The sequence below is a fragment of the Oncorhynchus gorbuscha genome, linkage group LG05 (assembly GCF_021184085.1).
Source record: "Oncorhynchus gorbuscha isolate QuinsamMale2020 ecotype Even-year linkage group LG05, OgorEven_v1.0, whole genome shotgun sequence".
In the NCBI taxonomy this organism is placed as follows: Eukaryota; Metazoa; Chordata; class Actinopteri; order Salmoniformes; family Salmonidae; genus Oncorhynchus; species Oncorhynchus gorbuscha.
The window spans coordinates 54,418,664-54,445,798 of NC_060177.1; the positions used below are offsets into that span (position 1 = coordinate 54,418,664).

At 45.4% G+C, this 27,135-nt stretch overlaps 1 protein-coding gene across 1 annotated transcript in view; it reads right to left on the reverse strand.

The window, feature by feature from the left end:
* Nucleotides 1-17,306, reverse strand: part of LOC124036070 (proprotein convertase subtilisin/kexin type 5-like) — a 44,991-nt gene extending 27,685 nt beyond the window's left edge. The window contains exons 1-7 of the mRNA XM_046350195.1: nucleotides 16,743-17,306; nucleotides 14,189-14,293; nucleotides 11,951-12,097; nucleotides 5,971-6,114; nucleotides 3,193-3,269; nucleotides 1,140-1,228; nucleotides 778-950 (exon numbers count right to left, since the gene is read on the reverse strand). Coding sequence (XP_046206151.1) covers nucleotides 778-950; nucleotides 1,140-1,228; nucleotides 3,193-3,269; nucleotides 5,971-6,114; nucleotides 11,951-12,097; nucleotides 14,189-14,293; nucleotides 16,743-16,922 — 915 coding nt within the window. The 5' untranslated portion in view covers nucleotides 16,923-17,306. The remainder of the gene's footprint in view (nucleotides 1-777; nucleotides 951-1,139; nucleotides 1,229-3,192; nucleotides 3,270-5,970; nucleotides 6,115-11,950; nucleotides 12,098-14,188; nucleotides 14,294-16,742) is intronic.
* Between the last annotated feature and the right edge of the window lie 9,829 nt (nucleotides 17,307-27,135).

Below are 27,135 nucleotides of genomic sequence, written 5' to 3' on the forward strand. Positions count from 1 at the left end.
TAAGCCTCGAGACAATTGAAACATGGATTGTGTATGTGTGCCATTCAGAGGGTGACTGGGCTAGATACAAAATGTAAGTGCCTTTGAGCGGGGGTATGGTAGTAGGTGCCAGGCACACCGGTTTGAATGTCAAGAACTGCTGGGTTTTTCCACGCTTCAACAGTTTTCCCCTGTGTATCAAGAATGGTCCCTCACCCAAAGGACATCCAGCCAACTTGACAACTATAAGAAAGCATTGGACGCAATATGGGCCAGCATCCCTGTGGAACGCTTTCGTCACCTTGTAGAGTCCCCGATGAATCGAAGCTGTTCTGAGGGCAAAGGGGGTGTTCCTAATGTTTTGAATACTCAGTGAACGTAACCCACCACCAAAATCTAACCATCGTTTGACTTTCTCTAGAATCAAAATGTAAGCAGCACGTCTGACTCAGCATGGAGAGGGCACTCTGACATCATCACAAGCGACCTTGTGAAGTCAACTCCCCTCCACTTAACCCCTGGGCTAAGCTCTTCCTTTGAGCCACTCCACAAAACGTCTCATGAATATGGATACAGCACATGAATACGCTAATCAGACCAAGCGCTTTAATACAAATGTCGAGAAGTGCCCCCGAGGCATTGAATACACTCTGGCCGCCGAGTTACAGCGTGCGTTTGTCCAAGTCAATGTGTATTCTTTGCACCAGTCTTCTTCTGAGAGCGAATTGGTGTTTTGATCGTGGGTATAAGTGTGTATACTTAATGTGCATGTCTACTGTGAGTGTGTGTGAGATGCACCATGCGGATGCCGTTCTCGAAGGCCTGCCTTGCCAGCGAGGCGGGGCCGTCCACGGTCTTGCCATCGTCATCAGGACCCCAACTGGCGCTGTAGATGTCAATGTGCTGCGGCTGCAGACTCAGAGACTTGGCCTCCACCATGTCTGTCACATCACCGTCCAGCATCCGCACCCCTGACACACACACACACACACACACACACACACACACACACACACACACACACACACACACACACACACACACACACACACACACACACACACACACACACACACAAAATTTAAAACACAGTACATTTAGCGCACACAGTTTACATCACACACTCAAGCACAGATACATAGCGTAAACCCAATGCTCACCCCCTATCCGTGCGTTGTAGGCAATTCCCACAGTGCAATGGGAGTTGTTAGCAGATGCAGCAACTTCCCCAGCACACCGTGTTCCATGCCTGGAGAGAGAGCAGGGACACTTTACTTTGCGCACATAAACACAGAAACACATTTCCACACTCCCACAAGCGCACATTTATAAAACTCACACAAATATGTAAACAGATACACTGAGGAACGCACAAACAGTCGGGATAGCGTCAGACACCCTGCACGTTCCCGGTAAAAGAAGCATGGCTGGAGAACTAAGTGGAGTTAGACTTAGTTCAAACTACGGCCTGGAGGAACAGGCCAACTCATGGCCAGTAGCAGGGGCTGAGTCTTGTCCAGTTGGGCATGCAATGGAGAACGTATTATAGTCCGTTTTCCTCAGTTTGGTGCGTAACGAACATGGCCCTGCTGTCAGAGGCAGCAGCAGCTGCACTGGGTTACATACAGCCCTCAAATATTTTCACAATGTGAACGAGACAAATGTTTTGCATGTCCCCGAGCCCTCAACAAACAAGGGTAACATTCCGCCACAGACTGCAAGCGACAATCGGCCAGGGTCAGTGACCAGAGCAAACAAACAAGAGTGTCTTTTAGGAGGAGGAAGAGGCAAACTCTCTCGCTCGGCACGACCAGCCCTCATGCCGAGAACATCTGGAACGAGCGGCCCAGAGTCGCCACTGACTGCTGTCATGGCAACCCCAGCATCTAACCCGTGGCAGGCAGACGACCACACCCTCGCTAGCTTATGGTTTCCACTGTACTGTATTCCATCACCTGGCTAGAACCTCCCTCCACAACACAGCTCTTCCCCTATAGCAGACAAATAGTAGGGAACATTCAAATCCTGTAGCTCCGTTTGGCATCCCACGGCTCCATGTTCTGCCTGTTTCCTGCGTCTCCTCTGCGCACGTGCGTGGAGTGTGAGCTCGTGTCGTCTGCTCTCAGCCCATCTCGGTTCCATGCCTGCTCCGCATCACTCTGAACCACACCGTCTGTAGGATGACTAAAATTCAATGTGAACAACACACTGACTGGATCAATCCTGAAGGTGATTCCTTGGTTCAGCCCACAGAAGTGGACTTCTTACACTATAGCAGAAATTCTATCACATGGAAATGTTCGAACTCAGCAGCGGATACGTTCCTCACACAGGAAATAAGCGGAAAGAACAGCTTGTTCTCCTCTGGGAAAAAACACACACACAAAGGTAACACACCACACAGCGGATGCAAGTTCAGTGTCCGTTTACTTTGAACATCTGCGAAACTGCTGGTTTAAAAGAAAGGGATGGCAGAGTGAACTGTAACCAATCCATTCTGGTCTCTTTGGTTGGTCTGGATCAGAAGTGGCGAGTCCTCGTTCTTCAAATCAGTACCATGTCATGAAATAAAGCTGGGGCAAATTGGAACTCCTACCACCACACTTGTGTACTCGCAAACGTATCGGAGAGGGACGTCTGGAGTGCATCAGCAGTTAGTTTGGGAGCTTTCATAAAACCTCTCACAAAATGGTGTTACCCTCTATGTTCGTATGATATCGGAGACTGGACATGTTGGGACAGTGCAAAGATGGAGAATCGGTCTGAAAAGCGTGTAGTGTGTAAGCTTTAGGTAGCAGGTACACACTAACAGCTGTGTCCCAGTATCCCCTCGAGCAGCAGACTGCCTAGAATAAAGCAATGAGTTGGGCCATGCATTCTAAGCGGTATGCTACTATGGACATTGGAACCTACCCATTATTGTGACAGACTTCTCAACAAACCCCAGTCAGAGGGGGACAGAGAGAGCGAGGGAGTGAGCCATTGCAGGCCCTGATCTGTCTAGAAAGCAGTGGGCTATTAAACCTCCTGTCTCTTTAAGAAAACAATCTACAACAGAGCACTGAGGGTTTGCCAAGGCATTTTGGCTAGAGGGTCCAAAAACACTCTGACAGCCAAACTGGCGCAGGACACAGGGCTCCCAGGCAGAGGAGAGTTCTCCACACACACACACACACACACAGTGGAGAGTGATACTGTGACACGGTATCTTACTTGTTCTCGTTGCTGGCATCGTAACGGGGCATGGGGTCCATGTCATTCCCGTTGACATCATAACTGGCTTGATTGTCCTGGAAACAGAGGAAATACCTTCACCATCATTTGTGTTCTTATGGCCGAGCAGCAGAAATCAGCCAATGGCTGAATATGCAAAACGCACACACCCACCCCATTCCAGCTCCCCCCCCCCCCACACACACACCCCCAAACACACACACCATTCCAAAACCCCACCCCACCCCACCCCACACACACACACCATTCCAAACCCCCCCCCCACACACACACCCCCCACTCCACCCCCCCACACACACACACACACACCCCATTCCAAAACCCCTACCCCATTCCAAAACCCGCACACACACACACCCCATTCCAAACCCCCCCCTCACACACACCCCATTCCAAAACCCCCACCCACCATTCCAAACCCCCCACACAACCACACCCCATTCCAAAACCCCACCCCACACACACACACACAACACACACCATTCCAAACCACCCAAACACAGACACCCCCACTCCAAACCCCCCCCCCCCCCACACACACACCCCCACTCCAACCCCACCCCCCACACACACACCATTCCAAACCACCCAAACACACACACACCCCCACTCCAACCCCCCCACGCACACACACACACACCCCATTCCAAACCACCCAAACACACACACCCCCACTCCAACCCCCCCCCCACACACACACACCCCCCACTCCAACCCCACCCCCACACACACACCATTCCAAACCACCCAAACACACACACACCCCCACCCAACCCCCCCACGCACACACACACACCCCATTCCAAAACCCCCCACACACACACCCCATTCCAAAAACCCCACCCACCATTCCAACCCCCCCCCCACACAACCACACCCCATTCCAAAACCCCACCCCACACCCCATTCCAACCCCCCCCCCACACACACCACACCCCATTCCAAACCCCCCACACACACACACCCCCCACTCCAACCCCCCCCAACACACACACACACACACCACACCACACCCCATTCCAAAACCCCCACCCCATTCCAAAACCCCCCCCACACACACCCCCATTCCAAAACCCCCACCCCATTCCAAAACCCCCACACACACACCCAATTCCAAACCCCCCACACTCCATTCCAAAAACCCTCCAAAAACCCCCCATTCCAAAACCCCCCACACCCCATTCCAAAACCCCCACCCCATTCCAAACCCCCCCCCCCCCACACCCCAATTCCAAAACCCCCACCCCATTCCAAACCCCCCCCACACACCCAATTCCAAAACCCCCACCCAATTCCAAACCCCATTCCACCCCCCCCCACACACACACACACACACACACACACACACACACACACACACACACACACACACCACACCCCCCATTCCAAAACCCCCACCCCATTCCAAAACCCCCCACACACCCAATTCCAAAACCCCCACCGCATTCCAAATCAACCCCCCCACACACACCCCCCATTCCAAACCCCCCACACCCCCCATTCACACACCCCCATTCCAAAACCCCCACCCCATTCCAACCCAACCCCCACACACACACCCCATTCCAAAACCCCCACACACACCCCATTCCAACCCCCCCACACACACACACCCCATTCCAAAACCCCCCACACCCCATTCCAAAACCCCCCCACACACACACACACACCCCATTCCAAAACCCCCCCACACACACACACACATTCCAAACCCCCCCATTCCAAAACCCCCCACACACACCATTCCAAAACCCCCCACACATTCCAAAACCCCCCACACACACCATTCCAAAACCCCCCACACACACATTCAAACCCCCACATTCCAAAACCCCCCACACACACACCATTCCAAAACCCCCCACCACACCATTCCAAAACCCCCACACACACACATTCCAAAACCCCCACACACACACACCATTCCAAAACCCCCACACACACACCATTCCAAAACCCCCACACACACACCATTCCAAAACCCCCACACACACACCATTCCAAAACCCCCACACACACACCATTCCAAAACCCCACACACACACACCATTCCAAAACCCCCACACACACACCATTCCAAAACCCCCACACACACACCATTCCAAAACCCCCCACACACACACACACACACACACGAGTGTAAAAACATTAGGAACACCTTCACTACAAGGTGTCGAAAGCATTCCACAGGGATGCTGGCTCGTGCTAACGCCAAAGCTTCCCAAAGTCAAGTTGAATGATGTCCTTTGGGTGGTGGAACATTCTTGAAACACACTGGGAAATGCTGAGCGTGAAAACGCCAGCTGCGTTGCAGTTAACACGTCTTCTGTATGGCACACACACACACAATCCATGACTCAATTGTCTCGAGGCTTAAAACTGATTATTTAACAGGTCTCCTCCCATTTTTCTACACTGATTTGGATTTAACAGTTGAAATCAATAACGGATCATAGCTGTCACCTGGAATCACCTGGTCTATGTCTGGGAAAGAGCAGGCACTCCTAATGTTCTGTACACTCGCTGGGGCGGCAGGGTAGCCTAGTGGTTAGAGCGTTGGACTAGTAACCTGCAAGGTTGCAAGTTCAAATCCCCGAGCTGACAAGGTACAAATCTGTCGTTCTGCCCCTGAACAGGCAGTTAACCCACTGTTCCTAGGCAGTCATTGAAAATAAGAATTTGTTCTTTAACTGACTTGCCTGGTTAAAAAAAAAAAAAAAAAAAACATGCACCCACAAACATACAGTACACACTCACGTAGTTCTGAATGAGGTCGGGGTGGTTCCTCTCTATGCCGTCATCCAGGATGGTGACCACCACGTCTTTCCCGGTGTAGCCCCTCTTCCACGCCCCCACTATGTTCATGTCTGACTGGCAGTTATGGATGTCATCGTTACAGTGCTGGAACACACACACACACACACACACACACACACACACACACACACACACACACACACACACACACACACACACACACACACACACACACACACACACACACACACACACACACACACGTCACTGGAATAGTGCTGAAACAAAACTAGCAAGCCACTTATGTGGTCATTATAATTCTAGAACAAAGAGCCACATCTGTGTTGTGTCGTTGTGCTGCTTGTTGCTAATTGGCTATCTGCCAAACATTTCACATTTCACTAGATAGATTTATCAACGTCTAACTTTTCTCCTCGCTTTACTTTTTTCATTCAACCTTTTTCACCCCGGAAAGCTTTATCTGGACGTGGTTCGTCAGGACCTCCACTAGCCGAAGCTAAGTCGTAACATTAACATGATGCCTTCCAATTGCAGTTGCTGTACTCATAATCTACAGGAGAAGGATCGCTTTACGGTGAGCATAGCCGTGTTGCAAGCACGGCTTCAGATGCAATCGTTGAACAAGGGTCACTTCAGTGTAGGAAAGGATGAAACCACGTCTGTGCCACCAGTAAGTACAGATAGTACAAATCCCCTCGCACGGTCACCGCAGCCGGACAATTTTCTCAAGGCTTCTGGAAAGAAATGCTGCCGGTATTCTCAACCGGTGTCGCTCATTCAGCTGACAGAATCTTTCAACCGGCCTCTCCTCCACCTGTTACGGGGTCTGAGCTGCCGAAGCATTCCACTATTAGCTCTGACAAATTGAAAACCCTAGTCATTGGCGACTCCATTACCCACAATATTAGACTGAAAAAGAACCATCCCTCGACGTTAAGGCTAATCTGAAGATGGCGCTGCCTAAGGATAAAACTGGCGAGTATAGAGAGTATAGGGATATTGTTATCCATGTAGGCACCAACGATGTTAGGATGAAACAGTCAGAGGTCACCAAGCGCAACATAGCTTCAGCGTGTAAATTAGCTAGAAACATGTGTCGGCACCGAGTAATTGTCTTTTGCTTCCTCCCAGTTAGGGGGAGTGATGAGCTCTACAGCAGAGTCTCACAACTGGAATGCTGAGGAGTGACGGACTCCATCCTAGCTGGAGGGGTGCTCTTATCTATGACAAACGAGACAAGGCTCTAACTCCTCTAGCTCCACAATGAGATAGCCAGCCTGCCAGGTTAGTGGAGTCTGCCACTAGCAGTCAGCTCAGCTATCCCCATGGAGACAGTGTCTGTGCCTCAATCTAGGTTGAGCAAAACAAAACATGGCAGTGTTCGCCTCAGCAATCTCTCTGGAATAAAGATCTCCTCCATTCCTGTCATCATTGAAAGAGATTGTGATATCTCACATCTTAAAATAGGGTTACTTAGTGTTAGATCCCTCACTTCCAAGGCAGTTATAGTCAATTAACTAATTACTGATCATAATCTTGATGTGATTGGCATGACTAAAACATGGCTCAAGAGTGACCAATTTGCTGTGTTAAATGAAGTCTCTCCTCCTGGTTACACTAGTGACCATATCCCTGGCAAATCTCGCAAAGGCGGATGTGTTGCTAACATTTACGACAGCAAATTTCAACTTAAACAAAACATATTACTGCCTTTTTGTCTTTTGAGCTTCGAGTCATGAAATCTATGCAGCCAACTCAATCACTTTTTATAGATACGGTTTACAGGCCTCCTGGGCCATACATAGCGTTCCTCAATGAGTTCCCTGAATTCTTATCGGACCTTGTAGTCATGCCAGATAATTTTCAGATTTTTGGTGACCGTAACATTCACGTGGGTCCACAGACCCACTCTTAAAGGCTTTCGGAGCCATCATCGACTCAGTGGGGTTTGTCCAACATGTCTCCGGACCTATTCATTGCCATAGTCATACCCTGGATCAAAAGACGTGCTATAAAATTCTCTGACAACCCAGAGATTCCCTTCCAGACTCCACCTACCCAAGGACGTTGGGGTAGACAAATCGGTTAACCACCTAACTGCATAATACTGTAGATGCAGTCGCACCCCTACAAACAAAAAACATTTGTCACAAGACATTTTCTCCCTGGTATACAGAAAATACCCAAGCCCTGAAGCAAGCTTCCAGAAAATACCCAAGCACTGAAGCAAGCTTCCAGTAAATACCCAAGCACTGAAGCAAGCTTCCAGAAAATTGGAACGGCAATGGCGCTCCACCAAACAGGAAGTCTTCCAAGTAGCTTGGAAAGACAGTATCGAAGAGCCCTCACTGCTGCTCCATCATCCTATATTTCCAACCTAATTGAGGAGAATAAGAACAATCCAACATTTATTTTTGATACTGTCCACATCTAACTAAAAAGAAGCATTAGACAAGAGAGGATGGCATTCACTTCAGCAGTAATACATTCATGAACTTCTTCAATGAAAAGTTCATGATCGTTAAAAAGCAAATTACGGACTCCTCTTTGAATCTGCATATTTCTCCAAAGCTCAGTGGTCCAGAGTCTGCACAGAACTGCCAGGACCTAGGATCAATTAAAGTTATTTAATCCTGTAACTCTTGACACATACATGAAAACAGTCATTCACCTTATGACATCCAGTGGAACAACCACTTTACAATAGTGCTCTAAACCTTCAATTCCTTAAAGCTGCATACTGGACCCCATTCCAACTAAACTACTGAAAGAGCTGCTTCCTGCACTTGGCCACCATCTTGTAGCTAACTGGAAGCCAGTGGAGAGAGGAGCGGAGGAGAGAACTTGGGAAGGTGAGTTGAGTATAATAAACTTGGGAAGGTTGAACACTAGACGGGCTGCGTCTATGGCTCCCTATCCACCGGATTTGTACAAAACTCACTGAAAGCGGCAGTAATAAAGCCTTTCCTGAAAAAGCCATACCTTGACCCCCCCGCCCCCCCCAAAAAAAATATAAAAATAAAATATGTATATGAAATGCTTCAGTCTGCTTTTAGACCCCGCCATAGCACAGACTGCACACGTGAAGGTGGTAAATTACCTTTTAAATGGCGTCAGACCAAGGCTCTGCATCTGTCCTCATGCTCCTAGGCCTTAGTGACACCATCGACCACCATATTATTTTTACGAGATTAGAAACCCCAATTGGACCACACGGACAAGTTTTGCCTGGTTTAGATCTTATCTGTCAGAAAGATATCGGTTTGTCTCTGTGGATGTTTTGTCCTCTGACAAATCAATTGTAAGTTTTGGCGTTCCTCTAGCTTCTGTTTTTAGGACCACCATTGTTTTCACTATATATTCTACCTCTTGGTGATGACATTATGTTTCCGAATGACAACTTTCCCTGCTATGAGGATGATACACATGTACATTTCGATGGAAGATGGTGAAGCCCCAACATTGCCAACCCTGGAAGCCTGTGTTTCAGACACAAGGAAGTGGATGGCGGCAAATGTTTTACTTTTAAACTCAGACAAAACAGAGATGCTAATTCTAGGTCCCAAGAAACAAAGAGATCTGCTGTTGAAATTGACAATCTTGATAGTTGTACAGTTGTCTCAAATAAAACTGAAGGAACTTGGCGTTACTCTGGACCCTGATTTCTCTTTTGACAAACATATCAATAATATATCAAGGACAGCTTTTTTCCATCTTCATAACCTTGCAAAAATCTGCAACCTTTTGTCCAAAAACGATGCATTTTAGCTAATCCATGCCCTTTTCACTTTCCTGATTAGACTACTGCAATGGTCTACTCTCCAGCTAAAGCACTAAATAAACTTCAGTTAGTGCTAAACACGGCTGCTAGAATCCTGACTAGAAGCAAACAATTTGATCATATTACTCCAGTGCTAGCCTCCCTACACTGGCTTCCTGTTAAGAGTAGGGATGATTTTTAGGTTTGACTGCTAACCTACAAAGCACTACATGGGCTTACACATACGCTATGTTCACAAGACGCATGCCTCCTTATTGTCCCTAGAATTTCTACACAAACAGCTGGAGGCAGGGCTTTCTCCTGTAGAGCTCATTTTTTATGGAATGGTGTGCCTATCCATGTGAGAGATAAATGTCGAGACAGAGTCTAAGTCTTTACTGAAGACTTGTCTCACTCGGTCCTATGATTGAGTGTAGCCTGTCCCAGGGATGCGAAGGTGAACGGCAAGGCACTGGAGCAACGAATCGCCCTTACCTTCTCTGCCTGGCCGGCTCCCCTCTCTCCACTGGGATTCTCTGCCTCTAACCCTATTAAGGGGCTGACACTGACTTAATAGTGCTCTTCCATTCTGTCCCTAGGAAGGGTGCGTCACTTGAGTGGGTTGAGTCACAGACGTGATCTTCCTGTCCAGTTTTGCGATTTCTCGGGCTCGTGCGGTGGAGGAGACCTACACAGCCTCGTCTCAGGGTAGTAAGTTGATGATATTCCTCTAGTGCTGTGGGGGCTGTGCTTTGGCAAAGTGGGTGGGGTTATTTCCTGCCTGATTGATACCCCCAGACAGGATTTCAGCCTCCAGTATCTGTTCTGCAATAGTCTATCTGCCCGGGGGCTAGGGTCAGTCGGTCTTATCTGGTGTCCTGTGTGAATTTAAGTATGGTCCCTCTAATTCTCTCTCTCCCTCCACTCCCGGGGGACCTGAGCCCTAGCATCATGCCTCAGGACTACCTGGCCTGATAACTCCTGGCTGTCCCCAGTCCACCTGGTTGTGCTGCTACTCCAGTTTAAACCTTTGCTTGCGGCTACGGAACCCTGACCTGTTCACCGGGCGTGCTACCTTGTCCCGGACCTTTCTCTACTACACCTGCAGTCTCGACTTCAGAATGCTCGGCTATGAAAAGCCAACTGACATTTACTTCTGAGGTACTGACCTGTTGCACCCTCTACAAACACTGTGATTATTATTATCTGACCCTGCTGGTCATCTATGAACGTTTGAACATCTTGAAGAACAATCTGGCCATGTACTCTTATAATCTCCACCCGGCACAGCCAGAAGAGGACTCAGAGCCTGGTTGCCCTCTAGGTTTCTGCATTGCTTGCTGAGTTTCTGTATGGCACTTTGTGACCCCTGCTGATGTAAACAGGGCCTTATAAATACATTTGATTGGTTGATTGATTCCATAGACATAGGTCCTATTCGAATCCTTTGAAAATGCAACTTTCCCTCCTCCGTTCTTTGAAGAAATTATCGATCTGACATTTTTTGGACTGGTGAAAGCTATGAACTGGAATTCTTGCTTTAACCTGTCCAATCATGCTAGATCAGTTATTAGTCCAAGGAGGAGAGGAAGGAATGGAAGCATTTTAACCGTTTTTAAATAGGTCCAGAGATGGATGGAGAAAGTCAGTTGTAGACTAAAGTCCAGGTGAACAAACGTCGGACGTGAACATGGACAAAGACCAGTCAATCTCATACCTAAACAGGAAACACTCATGACGGACTATAACCGATTATGAAACTGGACAGATAAGTGGAAGCTCGAAAGTCAAAGTACTGGCATTATCTTTGCCAAGTTAACCATTGACAGAACCCAGAAGAAGAGAAAAAGACCGGAGTGTTGACCAACTGCACAAAACGTAGGGGAGCCATGATTTGTATGTGAATGTGACTAGCAGCCACGAGTGAGTGAAGTATTCTGTCTGTGTAGAGCTGCATAGCTTGTGCAGTCTAGACGGAGCCATCTCACACTGCTGTATGCATTTAAATCCTCTCGGTGTCATTAGAAAAGGTGTGAGAAGATGTCTAGACATTAGCCACGCTACACCCTTAGCCGCACTACACCCAAGATTCACTCTCACACACAGCCTGTAGAGCCTCCATTAAGTGGGTCAGGGTGGTGGTGAGTCCGGTGACCCTTGACCCTGAGCCCTGGGGTTTGGCCTGATCTGCATACTCACGATGTACCACATACTGTTCCACTTGGCGTCGTTGAAGAAGATGGACTGGGCGGGGCTAGTCTGGGCGGGGCTGGAGAGAGGGCGAGGGGCCGCCTTGTAATCCCTCTTGATCCGCCTCTTCACCACCTGCTGCTGAATCCACTCCACCTAAAGGAGAGGGCATACCATTGGACAGTGAGTAAAAACAATATCAAACAACAAATCGCTGAACAGGAACACAAAGGGATTACGGACAAGCATGTTTTGAGTGGACAATGGGAGATGGAGGAATATGCGTGGAGAAATACACGAACAAAGTAAAACACTGGCAGACAGACAAGTGCGCACACACACACACACACACACACATCACAGATCACAGATCACATCAAATCTCTCAAACCTAGTGGATTTATTTCACAGAATTCCTTGGCTCATCTCAGAAGTTTGGGAGCATTGGGTAGGATTTTTTTTTCTATTTCTAGAAGAAAATGGACAATGGACAAGGAAAATCTCAAACATGGCCAGATTAGAGCCCTATACTTGATATGTAGCTACATAAATGACTGCTGCATCTCACCTTTGCACAAGGGTGGTGAAGTAGACACTCATATCAGTGGGAAAAATCTGTCAGTCTCTCCAGAGAGCGGAGGGGAGAAACAAAATAAAAATGGAGAAAAGAGAGCGTTGGGGTAGACCAAGAAAAACACAGGCAGAAAGATAGAGGGGGGGGGGGGCGACATCTAGGATGTAGTTGTGAAGTCTAAAATGGAAAGAAACAAAAAAATACAAGTGTAATAGTGATGGAGGGGCGATCAGACTGGTGCGAAGACAAGACAGCATGGAACAAGTCTCTGCTCATTTTACTCTGTCATTAACATCAGGTTCAAAGTAACTGTTTCCACACCTCACTGAGCTCAGAACAGCAGAGCCATCAGTGTGTGTGTCTGTCTGTCTCTCCGTCTGCCTGCCTACGTCCGTGTGTTCGTGCATGACGAGTGGTAAGCCTTATGCAACGGGTCCTCAGACAGTCACCTGGACAGGAGGTCTGACCCCAGCAGCCAGTCATCCATTAGCTCCGCCACTGACTTGAGAGTGCACTAAGAAGGAGAGGAACCGGATCTGAACTCTCCTTCAGATGGTGAACTGGACTGGGAGCTTTTGAAATACGACTGCTTCTGTTTTGCCCCTTAAGGGTTTGCAGGTGGCTCGCTCTCTCAATCGCAGTCTCTGCCTCTCTCACTGACTGGGTTAGTAACCAAGGGCAACCAGGATCCAAAAGGGCCAGCCGTACAGCAAGAGTGCCAGTTGAAGTCAGAGGTTTGTAATGCATACTTCCTTCGTTTCTCGCTTCCTTGGTGGGATCACTGATCTGACTTGAACCTTTAGGTAGAAGTGATGAGGTCCTTGCCTATCCAAATCTGTTATAAATCAGTGATTACTTTGAGGAAGTCTCGTATTTCTCAGTTGTTAGAGCATGGCGCGTTCCTATGCCAGGGTTGTGGGTTTGAAAATGCATCCACTCACTACTGTAAGTCGCTTTGGATGAGAGCGTCTGCTAAATAAAAGCAGATATACATATTTTTTTCAATGGGGTAAAAGGTCCCCAGGGTGAGGTCACACTCAATGACCTCTTCTCCAAGCCACGGAGACATGCGTGCCAACAGGTAGACCGCACAACGCACACACACAAACAAGGCGTGCCTGCTACACCCATCGGACTCTCACACAAACACACAGAGATGACTGGCATTACACAACTAAGCAGAACAATGTGATTAGTTAAATAACTGACTGCACAGACTGAGTCCAGAGCACCCGTGATAGAGTCCTGCCCAAAATGAGACTGGCATCAGAATGATAGGACACTTATCCCTGAACAGACAGACTCCCAGCTGACATCATTTACACATCTCCTTCCTGTCAACCCCTCACACAGAAGAGAAACCAGAGGAAGAAGACAGATATATATATAGTCTCTCTCTCTCTCTCTCTCTCTCTCTCTCTCTCTCTCTCTCTCTCTCTCTCTCTCTCTCTCTCTCTCTCTCTCTCTCTCTCTCTCTCTCTCTCTCTCTCTCTCTCTCTCTCTCTCTCTCTCTCTCTCTCTCTCTCTCTCTCTCTCTCTCTCTCTCTCTCTCTCTCTCTCTCTCTCTCTCTCTCTCTCTCTCTCTCTCTCTCTCTCTCTCTCTCTCTCTCTCTCTCTCGATGACCCATCTGGGGGGCCCACGAACACTGAGGCGGCGACGGTGACAAGCTTACCTTGGGCTCCATCGAGATGAAGCTGTGGCCACCGCGACTGGACAGCGTCGACCTTTTGATGGTCCTGCTGTGAAAGAAGTGATAGTGGTCCTTCAGGTCGCCAATCTGCCGAGGAAAACACAAGCCATCAGTCTACAGTAAACACACTGGTTGCATCCGAACTGGTGTGAATTAGGTTGTAATTTCAGATGCATTCACAGGTTATGTACCAAGAAGACATCAGGAGGTGGCATCATGAATGTAAATGAGACAGAAATATAAAACATTTATTTATTTGTCCCTCGAGTAAAAAAACAGCAACCGAGGTTGACAGGAAACACAAACCTAAACAAGACAGACAGACAGACACACAGAAGTCTGTGTTTTTACTGATCATTTTGTTTAGCAATTATTAAGTGATTAATAACACATCACTCTGTTACCAAATCCCAAAATCTGCAACAGAATGTGGCCAATTCAATTGCAGTCAATGTGAAATCATAGTCAGTAGAGAACAGTAAAGTATCGTTAAATACAGCACAGTAGAGTTCAGTATGATGTAATATACTAATGGACTGTGCTGTCGAAAACATATGAAACATAGACATCTACAATTGGTACAGATTTGGTCCTGTCTGGACCAAACAAATTTGGTCTTGCTTGGGGGCGGAGCTTGATCGTGCTTCTACACCTGCATTGCTTGCTGTTTGGGGTTTTAGGCTGGGTTTCTGTACAGCACTTTGAGATATCATTTACATTACATTTAAGTCATTTAGCAGACGCTCTTATCCAGAGCGACTATCAGCTGATGTAGGAAGGGCTATATAAATGGATTTGATTTGATGTGTACCTTTTCAGACACATCACCATGAAGAGAATGACATTCATATGCATTTCTGTTTAATGCAGATCAAGGATCCATGATGCAATTCTGTTACCAGGTGTTGATCCACTTCGCTTACTGTAGTTCAATACCCCAAAATTGATTTTTCAAACTCAAGGTATCATTGCTGACACCCCATTCTTTCTGCAGACATCTTTGAAACTTAATTTTGTATTAGATATTTAACAAAGTTGAAGTCCCAAAGGTGTTCGATGGGGTTGAGGTCAGGGCTCTTTGCAGACCAGTCAAGTTCTTTCACACCAATCTCACCATCCATTTCAGTATGGACCTCGCTTTGTGCACAGTGGCATTGTCATGCTGAAACAGGAAAGAGCCTTCCCCAAACTGTTGCCACATAGTTGGAAGCACAGAATAATCTAGAATGTCATTGTATGCTGTAGCCTTAATATTTCCCTTCACTGGAACTAAGTGGCCTAGCCCGAACCAGACCATTATTCCTCCTCCACCAACCTTTACAGTTTCCCCTATGCATTGGGGCAGGTAGAGTTCTCCTGGCATCCGCCAAACCCAGATTCATCCATCGGACTGCCAGATGAGGAAGTGTTGATTCATCACTCCAGAGAACACGTTTCCACCGCTACAGAGTCCAATGGCGGCGAGCTTTACACCACTCCAGCTGATGCTTGGCATTGTGCATGGTGATGTTAGGCTTGTGTGCGGCTGCTTGGCCATGGAAACCCATTTCATTTAGCTCCCGACAAACAGTTATTGCTCTGACGTTGCTTCCATAGTGTTGCAACTGAGGACAGACACACGGTTGGACAGGAGGCATCCCTATGACGGTGCCACGTTGAAAGTCACTGAGCTCTTCAGTACGGAACATTCTACTGCCAATGATTGTCTATGGAGTGGGCATGGCTGTGTGCTAGATTTTATACACCTATCAGCAACGGGTTTGGCTGAAATAGCAGAATACACTCATTTGAAGAACTGTCCACGTACTTTTGGTCATGTAGTATATCTACCTATCTCGTATCCCTGCACATCAACTCACTACGGGTACCTAGTGTATAGCGAAGTTATCGTTACTCATTGCGTATCTATTACGAAGCGTTGAACATTTTCTTGTTTATCCCGATTTTCTTTCTCTCTGCATTGTTGGGAAGGACCATAAGCATTTCACTGCTAGTCCACACATGTTGTTTACGAAGCATGTGACGAATACAATTCCAAACATTTGATTTGAAATGTGATTTTATCAGGCAGACCCTTATTACTTTGAACCATGAAATACTCGGCAGTAACTGTTGCGTGTGGGGGCACCTGTTATTCCACCGCTGTGGAGCCTAATGACTACACTCCCCCTTCATTCAGTCATTGTATGTCCCGGTTGTGATAGGCTGATCCCCGCCACACACAACCACAAACACACACACACACCAGATACTATCCGGGGTTCAAGTTTCACGTTTTAATCAAGGCACATAAGAATGAAGGTAGCGCGTTCGGGCTGGCCCTGTGGGAGGACTCTCCACTGTGTCCCCGGGCCCGGTGGCTAACCTTGACAATTGAACTTCAATCCGAGTGACGAAACACCACGGTTCAATATCAATATCAAAATACGTTTTATTTATCAAAACAAAAACACTAGTGCAGGATTTGATTTTGAAAGTCATTTTGAAAGTGATTTGAAAAACATATACAACTTTTTGAGAAGAACCACAAACATACCTGTCCCATATTCTTATAGCCATATTTGCCCGCTATCCGATCAGCGATGTCGTGTCCCCCGTTTATCCGTACAGCCCAATGGTTGGTGTAAATCCGAGCTTTGCACGGGACAGACGTAAAACCGAGCAAGAGCGCCAGGATGCACATCAAGACTATTCTCAAAGCGGCGTTCCAAACCATCTTCCACTACTTTCCCCCCCCCAGAGCCTCCCGTGTGTCCTCCTTCCGACTAGGCAAACAACCAAACTTCTCTTCTCGCCGCAGGCAGTGCAAGCAAGGTTAACGTATAACTGTTCGCTCCACATAGACTACACGCAAGGAAAAAAAAACGGAAACCGAAAATGCCTCAAAAGCCCGTTAGACGGTCCTGTTCTGTGTTCTCCGCATGCATGGAGAGTTCGAAGTTTGCGTATTTCTCCGTAGCAGCAGTGAGGATAATATGACTGAATCTATGGTCTGAATAGTGCTCTGGGTTAATTCCTTTCACCCAGAACTCGGATGTTGGTTCTCATTCTCCCTTTACAGTGGCGGAAAAAAACGAGCGACACTCTGAAGAGTAAGAACGGCTAATGCTGCGTTCGTAACCAAGTGGGAGATGGAAATGTACCAATTGAATTAGTAAAAAAAACAGTTGGATACTTTCATGTGTTTTGAACTCGTTGAGAAACGCCGATGGGCTATGGCCAACGAACTGCGTCAACTATGAACTAAAAGTACAACTATCATGCTTATATACAGTGCTCTGGATTGTAACACATATAGTTAAAAAAACATATTAATATATTGCTTTGTATAAATAATGTTTTGTTACGTTTAACCGCCGAAAATGCTGTTATCGAGGTCTTTTCCTTAGTAGGTGAGGTCAGCATTTGTGGGAGAAGTCTGAGCTCAGGGATGATAGACGAGTTTCCCCACTAGTAATTACCAATTGGAGGGCCGTTCAAATAAACGTATTCGAGTCATATGTTGTAAATCCCACTTTCCACTTGGTTACAAATGCAGCATAACCCTTGGTGCTGCCAGAGCTCTGCTGGGTCTTAAAGGCACACCCAATTAGATCTCAAGATGGTCTATCAGATACTGTATCTATGACTGAGAGACAGTATTTGTCCGTTTGAATAGGCCCTCTAAAGGCGATTGTTATTTGCTAAATGCTTGATATGTCAGAATATTGCAGGTGGGGTTAGTGTGATTTGGAACAATGTGACAGACTGTTACTTTGTAGGCCTAACTATTTAAATTGTTACAAATTATTCCTGCACACAAAATAGGGAAAACAACATTTTACGCACTGGGCTGGGATTATTAGGCCTATAGCTTAAAAGATAAGATGGAAATGGTGAAAATCCCCAGTGTAGATTGTTATCATGAATATCCCAAGCAAGTAATAACTAATTATTGCTGCCACCTCTCTCATCAGTGTTCCGCTTCGTTAAAGATGTTGCACAGTAGACTACAATCCACCAACATTTGTCACGGTAGTAGGCTAATGGTGTTATTATTGAGGTTGGCGTTATTTGTCGGCCAATTTGAGGCCTACTGATTGCTAGGTTTTTTGTTTTCGTAGCAGTGGCTTGGAGTAACTCCGCAGCAAGCTAGGGACAGTGCACACAGAAAATCTGTGTTCCGCCTCAAACACAAGTAGCAAATCAGCATAATTGCTCTAATTGCGGCCAATTTCTTGGTGAATGGACCCCGCTGTCAAATCTAACAACAAGCGGGGGACAAGAATATCTCACGGTCCTCCAAAATGAGATGAAAGGAACCAAAAACACCCCATGACCGCGAGCATTCAGTGCAGAGACGGACTTGTAATCTAAAGTATTGAAAGGAGAAAAAACAAGCAATGATTTGAGAACGAAATCAACTACCCAGCTCACGACCCCCCCCCCCCATTCTCTGTGCGGCCTCACTGCTGTGGGGCCAAATCCAGCCCCCTATTTGGGAATGAACCGTGTGAACCCCACAAAACATCTTTGTCGACAGCATCTGAGAGAGTAGTAGCGAGTGACAACAAACATCGGCATTCCTGCGTACATTCCTGCTTGAGTTCATTGAAATGTTCGAGGTCGAGCCTACATCTACCATTGAGAAGCCACTATTAGCCTATTTTGAACCATCGTGTGACACGGTACTAGTTGAGCTGGATAGAAACATGAAGTATGAGGCAAGAGAGTTATAACAGCCTATATAACCTAAATATATTATCTTAACATAAGGGAGGCTTGGGGGTCTTTAGTTGGGGCCCATTATTGGGCTTTCCCTGTCGGGAATAGGCCTCCTCAGTTTTATCCACCTGTACAATTTGGAAGATTTTTTTAAAAAAGTGCCACCTCAAAAATACAAAGGCGGGTGAGGGCCAATCGTATTGCACAACAGATCAAACATTGGTCATCCTACTACAGCAGCATACAGGGCCAGAGTGAGTCATTCCTGAGAGGCAGTAGCCTCGTACTACCATGACGACCTTGCAAGCTTACGTTCTGTTTCGCTACACAGATTCAGTGATTCATTGGTGACGTGAAACGAGAGTGCAGCAGTGAGGCTGGTAGTGGATCAGACGAGAGAAGCAGAGTCCTGCTGGAAACCAGAAGCATGAGTTAATTACCAAGTGGCCAAGATTATACACATTCATAATGACCAAGACAAATCAGGGATGGAGATAGCGTTTTAATAGAAAGGACTATTAAAACGGTCCGTCTCACGCTACCTCTCTCTATCCGGACCTTTCTTTCTTCTTTCCTCTCGCTTGCACTCTCCTTCCCCACTCTCTCTCTCTGGGTTGTCTTCCAGAAAGCGAGATTTGACTTTGACCTCTGACCCAAGAGCTGTGTAGACTTCTGTAGTTGAGCACAATGGCACCAGCCACTCACCCTCCCTCGCCCTGTCTCGGAATACGGAGCTCTACATTGTGGGCCACAAGATTCTTCTTTGTTTTGTTGAAATATAATATATACAGTGGGGCAAAAAAAAGTATTTAGTCAGCCACCAATTGTGCAAGTTCTCCCACTTAAAAAGATGAGAGGCCTGTTATTCTCATCATACGTACACTTCAACTATGACAGACAATTAGAAGAAAAAAATTCAGAAAATCACATTGTAGGATTTGTAATTAATTTATTTGCAAATTATGGTGGAAAATAAGTATTTGGTCACCTACAAACAAGCAAGATTTCTGGCTCTCACAGGCCTGTAACTTCTTCTTTACCTTTATTCGTTACCTTTATTAATGGCACCGGTTTGAACTTGTTATCAGTATAAAAGACACCTGTCCACAACCTCAAACAGTCACACTCCAAACTCCACTATGGCCAAGACCAAAGAGCTGTCAAAGGACACCAGAAACAAAATTGTACACCTGCACCAGGCTGGGAAGACTGAATCTGCAATAGGTAAGCAGCTTGGTTTGAATAAATCAACTGTGGGAGCAATTATTAGGACATGTTAGACATACAAGACCACTGATAATCTCCCTCGATCTGGGGCTCCATGCAAGATCTCACCCCGTGGGGTCAAAATGATCACAAGAACGATGAGCAAAAATCCCAGAACCACACGGGGGGACCTAGTGAATGACCTGCAGAGAGCTGGGACCAAAGTAACAAAGCCTACCATCAGTAACACACTACGCCGCCAGGGAATCAAATCCTGCAGTGCCAGACGTGTCCCCCTGCTTAAGCCAGTACATGTCCAGGCCCGTCTGAAGTTTGCTAGAGAGCATTTGTATGATCCAGAAGAAGATTGGGAGAATATCATATGGTCAGATGAAACCAAAATATAACATTTTGGTAAAAACTCAATTTGTCGTGTTTGGAGGACAAAGAATGCTGAGTTGCATCCAAAGAACACCATACCTACTGTGAAGCATGGGGTGGAAACACGCTTTGGGGCTGTTTTTCTGCAAAGGGACCAGGACGACTGATCCGTGTAAAGGAAAGAATGAATGGGGCCATGTATTGTGAGATTTTGAGTGAAAACCTCCTTCCATCAGCAAGTGCATTGAAGATGAAACATGGCTGGGTCTTTCAGCATGACAATGATCCCAAACACACCGCCCGGGCAATGAAGGAGTGGCTTCGTAAGAAGCATTTCAAGGTCCTGGAGTGGCCAAGCCAGTCTCCAGATCTCAACCCCATAGAAAATCTTTGGAGGGAGTTGAAAGTCCATGTTGCCCAGCAACAGCCCCAAAACATCACTGCTCTAGAGGGGATCTGCATGGAGGAATGGGCCAAAATACCAGCAACAGTGTGTGAAAACCTTGTGAAGACTTACAGAAAACGTTTGACCTCTGCCATTGCCAACAAAGGGTATGTAACAAAGTATTGAGATAAACTTTTGTTATTGACCAAATACTTATTTTCCACCATAATTTGCAAATAAACTCATTAAAAATCCCACAATGTGATTTTCCTGGATTTCTTTTCTCATTTTGTCTGTCATAGTTGAAGTGTACCTATGATGAAAATGACATGGCTCTCATCTTTTTAAGTGGGAGAACATGCACAATTGGTGGCTGACTAAATACTTTTTTGCCCCACTGTATATATGGATACATACTGCACTACTACTTTCTATCATGTAGTTTAGAGAACAATGTCTGCACGTACACATAATTAGGGTACTTGTATATGGTAAGACAATAGTATGGGTCATTCCACGAAATGAGTGTCTTTTGCGTCCATTTAATACTTTAAGTAGAAATTGTGCACCAATATAGAATTAAGAGTCTGTTATATTCAATGAGGTGGCCTTATTATATACCACATGGGCTGCGTTTACACAGGCAGCCTAATTCTGATATTTTTTTCACTAATTGGTCTTTTGACCAATCAGATCAGCTCTGAAAAATATCTGTGAAAAGATCTGATTAGTCAAAAGCCCAATTAGTGTAAAAACATCTGAATTGGGCTGTCTGTGTAAACACAGTCATGGATAATTAAATAAATCAGTTTTTATAAAGCCCTAGTTATTTCGTTGCTTTGACAAAGTCAGTTCTGAAGATGATTTATTTCATGTGATTAGTGATTAATTTAACGACAAAATCTGACAGTGTTACGTGAACTGAACTATTTATTATTAATATACATTTTATACACTGCTCAAAAAAATAAAGGGAACACTTAAACTTCACAATGTAACTAAGTCAATCACACTTCTGTGAAATCAAACTGTCCACTTCGAAAGCAACACTGATTGACAAATTTCACATGCTGTTGTGCAAATGGAATAGACAACAGGTGGAAATTATAGGCAATTGGCAAGACACCCCCAATAAAGGAGTGGTTCTGCAGGTGGTGACTACAGACCACTTCTCTGTTCCTATGCTTCCTGGCTAATGTTTTGGTCACTTTTGAATGCTGGCGGTGCTTTCACTCTAGTGGTAGCATGAGACGGAGTCTACAACCCACACAAGTGGCTCAGGTAGTGCAGCTCATCCAGGATGGAACATCAATGCGAGCTGTGGCAAGAAGGTTTGCTGTGTCTGTCAGTGTAGTGTCCAGAGCATGGAGGGGCTACCAGGAGACAGGCCAGTACATCAGGAGACGTGGAGGAGGCCGTAGGAGGGCAACAACCCAGCAGCAGGACAGCTACCTCCGCCTTTGTGCAAGGAGGAGCAGGAGGAGCACTGCCAGAGCCCTGCAAAATGACCTCCAGAAGTCCACAAATGTGCATGTGTCTGCTTAAACGGTCAGAAACAGACTCCATGAGGGTGGTATGAGGGCCCGACATCCACAGGTGGGGGTTGTGCTTAAAGCCCAACACAGTGCAGGATGTTTGGCATTTGCCAGAGAACACCAAGATTGGCAAATTCGTCACTAGCGCCCTGTGCTCTTCACAGATGAAAGCAGGTTCACACTGAGCACATGTGACAGACGTGACAGAGTCTGGAGACGCCGTGGAGAATGTTCTGCTGCCTGCAACATCCTCCAGCATGACCGGTTTGGCAGTGGGTCAGTCATGGTGTGGGGTGGCATTTCTTTGGGGGGCCGCACAGTCCTCCATGTGCTCGCCAGAGGTAGCCTGACTGCTATTAGGTACCAAGATGAGATCCTCAGACCCCTTGTGAGACCATATGCTGGTGCGGTTGGCCCTGGGTTCCTCCTAATGAAAGACAATACTAGACCTCATGTGGCTGGAGTGTGTCAGCAGTTCATGCAAGAGGAAGGCATTGATGCTATGGACTGGCCCGCCCGTTCCCCAGACCTGAATCCAATTGAGCACATCTGGGACATCATGTCTCGCTCCATCCACCAACGTCACAGCAAATCATTAAAATCCAGACAGAAAATATTTACACAAGAAGCAATCTAATATCACACAGTCAAACTCTGTCGTTTAGTTAAGTTGCACCACAGACTGTCCAGGAGTTGGCGGATTCTTTAGTCCAGGTCTGGGAGGAGATCCCTCAGACCATCCGCCACCTCATCAGGAGCATGCCCAGGCATTGTAGGGAGGTCATACAGGCACGTGGAGGCCACACACACTACTGAGCCTCATTTTAACTTGTTTTAAGGACATTACATCAAAGTTGGATCAGCCTGTAGTGTGGTTTTCCACTTTAATTTTGAGTGTGACTCCAAATCCAGACCTCCCATGGGTTGATATCTAGGGTGTTATTTTAGTGTTCCCTTTATTTTTTTGAGCAGTATATATATATATATATATATATATATTCAATGTTTATTCAAAAATAAACATTGAACATCTAATAGTCCAATCAGTGTAAAAGCAGGTGAGCTGGTTATACTCTTGGCCATTTTCTGGTGGAGAACTGATCGAACATAACACATCCCTGTTACCCATAGATAGACAGGCTAGAAATGTTCCCCCTCCCTGTTGCACACATACAGTGCATTCGGAATGTATTCAGACCCCTTGACTTTTTCCACAGTTTGTTACGTTACAGCCTTATTCTAAAATGGATGAAATTGTTTTTATCCATTTTCTCTGAATGTCTTTGAGTGGCCCAGCCAGAGACCGGACTTGAACCCAATCAGCTGTGCAGTGACGCTCCCTATCCAACCTGACAGAGCTTGAGAGGATCTGCAGAGAATAATGATAGAAACTCCCCAAATACAGGTGTGCCAAGCACTTATCATACACAAGAAGACGAGGCTGTAATTGCTGTCAAAGGTGCTTCAACAAAGTACTGAGTAAAGGGTCTGAATACTTATGTAAATAAAGGCATTTGTTTTATATTTTTTAATAAAGTAGCAAAACATTTCTAAAACCCTGTTTTCACTTTGTCATTGTGGGGTAGTGTGTAGATTGATGAAAAAAGTGTATCCATTTTAGAATGAAACTTAACAAAATGTGGAAAAAGTCCAGGGGTCTGAATACTTTCCAAATGCACTGTAAGTATCCATTTCCTTTGAAACAAAGGGATTTATAGCCGATTTAAGATTAAATCATCAATCCTGTCACTGTCCTTGTCATCCGTAATCTTTGGGACGTCCCTACCCCACTGAAGTTGAAATGTAAAATGGTTAAGGTAAGGGTTAGTGTTAGGTAAAGGTTATGATTAGTGGTTAGGGTGGCGGCGTCCCAGAGATCCCAGATAGCATCAACCACCCTGTTAGAGTGCCTGTAACTTTATTTGGCACTTCAAAAATATATTATATTAATTCAACATCTTGAGAAGGGAAGACATGTTTTTGATTATTAAGTTGATGACCATGTTAAAATTGGGTGAAATTAAGTTCTGTTCCACATCTCAAAAGGCACCGGATTGGTGGAATGACCCATATACATTCCATAAGACATTGAGTTATATTCAATGGGTATATCCAACAGCAGGAAATGTTACGTGGTTATAATAGATGTTACCTCAAAGGTAATGATACTGTATCTTATAGAAGCTCAGCTTTATCTTTATAATGAGTACAACAGATTAGCAGTAGCATTAGAATCAGCATGTTTAATGTTCCAATTTTGTTGAGCAATTTTAAGTAGACTATGGTGAATATCAGGTGGAAAATCCCTCTAGTCATACCAATAATTACACCATTCTAATGCTTTATGACTAGAAGGGTTCAAGTGCACATTTTATTATAAGCGTACAGAATCAGGATCTGGCCTAAAACAGGCACCTAATAAAAGTCCTAATTCCAAGACCCCTTTGCGCCCTCCAGTGGAGAACAACCACATTACAGAGAAGGTATTTTTGGTAGTCTGGGGTAGGATTCTCCTGTTAAAAGTCCATGAAGTGTACCACCTGTGTATTCTCATCATGAGTGATGCTCCATAGACCTGTGTGTGCTTCTCTCGTTCCCTCTCTCTCATGCCGAGCTGCCGTATGGCATGGGAACAAACCACTAGCTGGAAACTACAGTAAGCCTGAATTCAGAAATATTTACACCCTTGACTTTTTCCACATTTTGCTCCAGCCTGAATTCACTGGTCCACACACACAATAACCCATAATGTCAAAGTGGAATTGTTAAAAATAATTAATAAATTAAATTACAAATTAAATACAAATGAAAAGCTGAAATGACTTGAGTCTATACGTATTCAACCCCTTTGTTATGGCAAGCCTAAATAAATTCAGAAGTAAACATTTGCTTAACAAGTAAGGATGTAGAATAAGTTGCATGGACTCACCGTGTACAATAAGTGTTGAACATGATTTCTGAATGACTACCTCATCTCTGTAACCTACATATACAATTCTCTGTAAGGTTCCTCAGCCAAGTAGTGAATTTCAAACACAGATTCAACCACAAAGACCAGGGAGGTTTTCCAATGCCTCAAAAAGAAGGGCAGTTCTTACACTTTGGATGGGGTATCAATACACCCAGTTACACAAAGATACAGGCATCCTTCCTAACTCAGCTGCCGGAGAGGAAAGAAACCGCTCAGGGATTTCACCATGAGGCCAATGGTGACTTTAAAACAGTTCCAGAGTTCAACGGCTGTGATATGAGAAAACTGAGGATGGATCAACAACATTTAAAAAAGGAAGCCTGCACAAAAAGGCACTAAAGTGTGTGTACACACACACACACACACACACACACACACACACACACACACACACACACACACACACCAAAAAAAGTGCCAAAGCCATTCACTTTCTGTCCTGAATACAAAGTGTTATGTTTGGGGCAAATCAAATACATCACATTACAGAGTACCACTCTCCATATTTTCAAGCATAGTGGTGGCTGCATCAAATAAAATGTTATTGGTTGCATACACATATTTAGCAGATGTTATTGCTGGTGTGGCGAAATACTGTCGCTCCAACAGTGCAGTAATATCTAATAATACATACAAATCTATAAGTAAAATAATTCAAATTAAGAAAAATAGAAATATTAGGACAAGCAATGTCAGAGTCCGGAGTACATACAGTTGAAGTTGGAAGTTTACATACACTTAGGTTGAAGTCATTAAAACTCATTTTTCAACCACTCCACACATTTCTTGTTAACAGACTATAGTTTTGGCAATTCTGTTAGGACATCTACTTTGTGCATGACACAAGTGATTTTTTCCAACAATTGTTTACAGACAGATTATTTCACATATAATTCACTGTATCACAATTTCAGTGGGTCAGAAGTTTACATACAATAAATTGACTGTGCCTTTAAGCAGTTTGGAAAATGTTATGGCTTTAGAAGCTTCTGATCGGCTAATTGACATAATTTGAGTCAATTGGAGGTGTACCTGTGGAAGTATTTCAAGGCCTACCTTCAAACTCAGTGCCTCTTCACTTGACATCATGGGAAAATCCAAAGAAATCAGCAAAGACTAAATAAAAACAATTGCAGGTCTCCACAAGTCTGGTTCATCCTTGGGAGCAATTTCCAAATGCCTGAAGGTACCATGTTCATCTGTACAAACAATAGTACGGAAGTATAAACACCATGGGACCACGCAGCCGTCATAAAGCTCAGGGAGGAGACGTGTTCTGTCTCCTAGAGATGAACGGTCTTTGGTGCAAAAAAGTGCAAATCAATCCCAGAACAGCAGCAAAGGACCTTGTGAAGATGCTGGAGGAAACAGGTCAAAAGTATCCATATCCATGGATGGCCGCTCAGCAGGGAAGAAGCCACTGCTCAAAAACCGCCATAAAAAAGCCAAACGCCTGAAGGTACCATGTTCTAAAAGAACATGTCTGAGGTCTTGGCTGATTTCTTTTGATTTTCCCGTGATGTCAAGCAAAGAGGCACTGAGTTTGAAGGTAGTCCTTGAAATACATCCACAGGTACACCTCCAATTGACTCAAATGATGTCAACTAGCCTATCAGAAACTTCTAAAGTAAAAACATAATTTTCCGGAATTTTCCAAGCTGTTTACAGACACAGTCAGTGTATGTAAACGTCTGACCCACTGGAATTCTGAAACAGTGAATTATATGTGAAATAATCTGTCTATAAA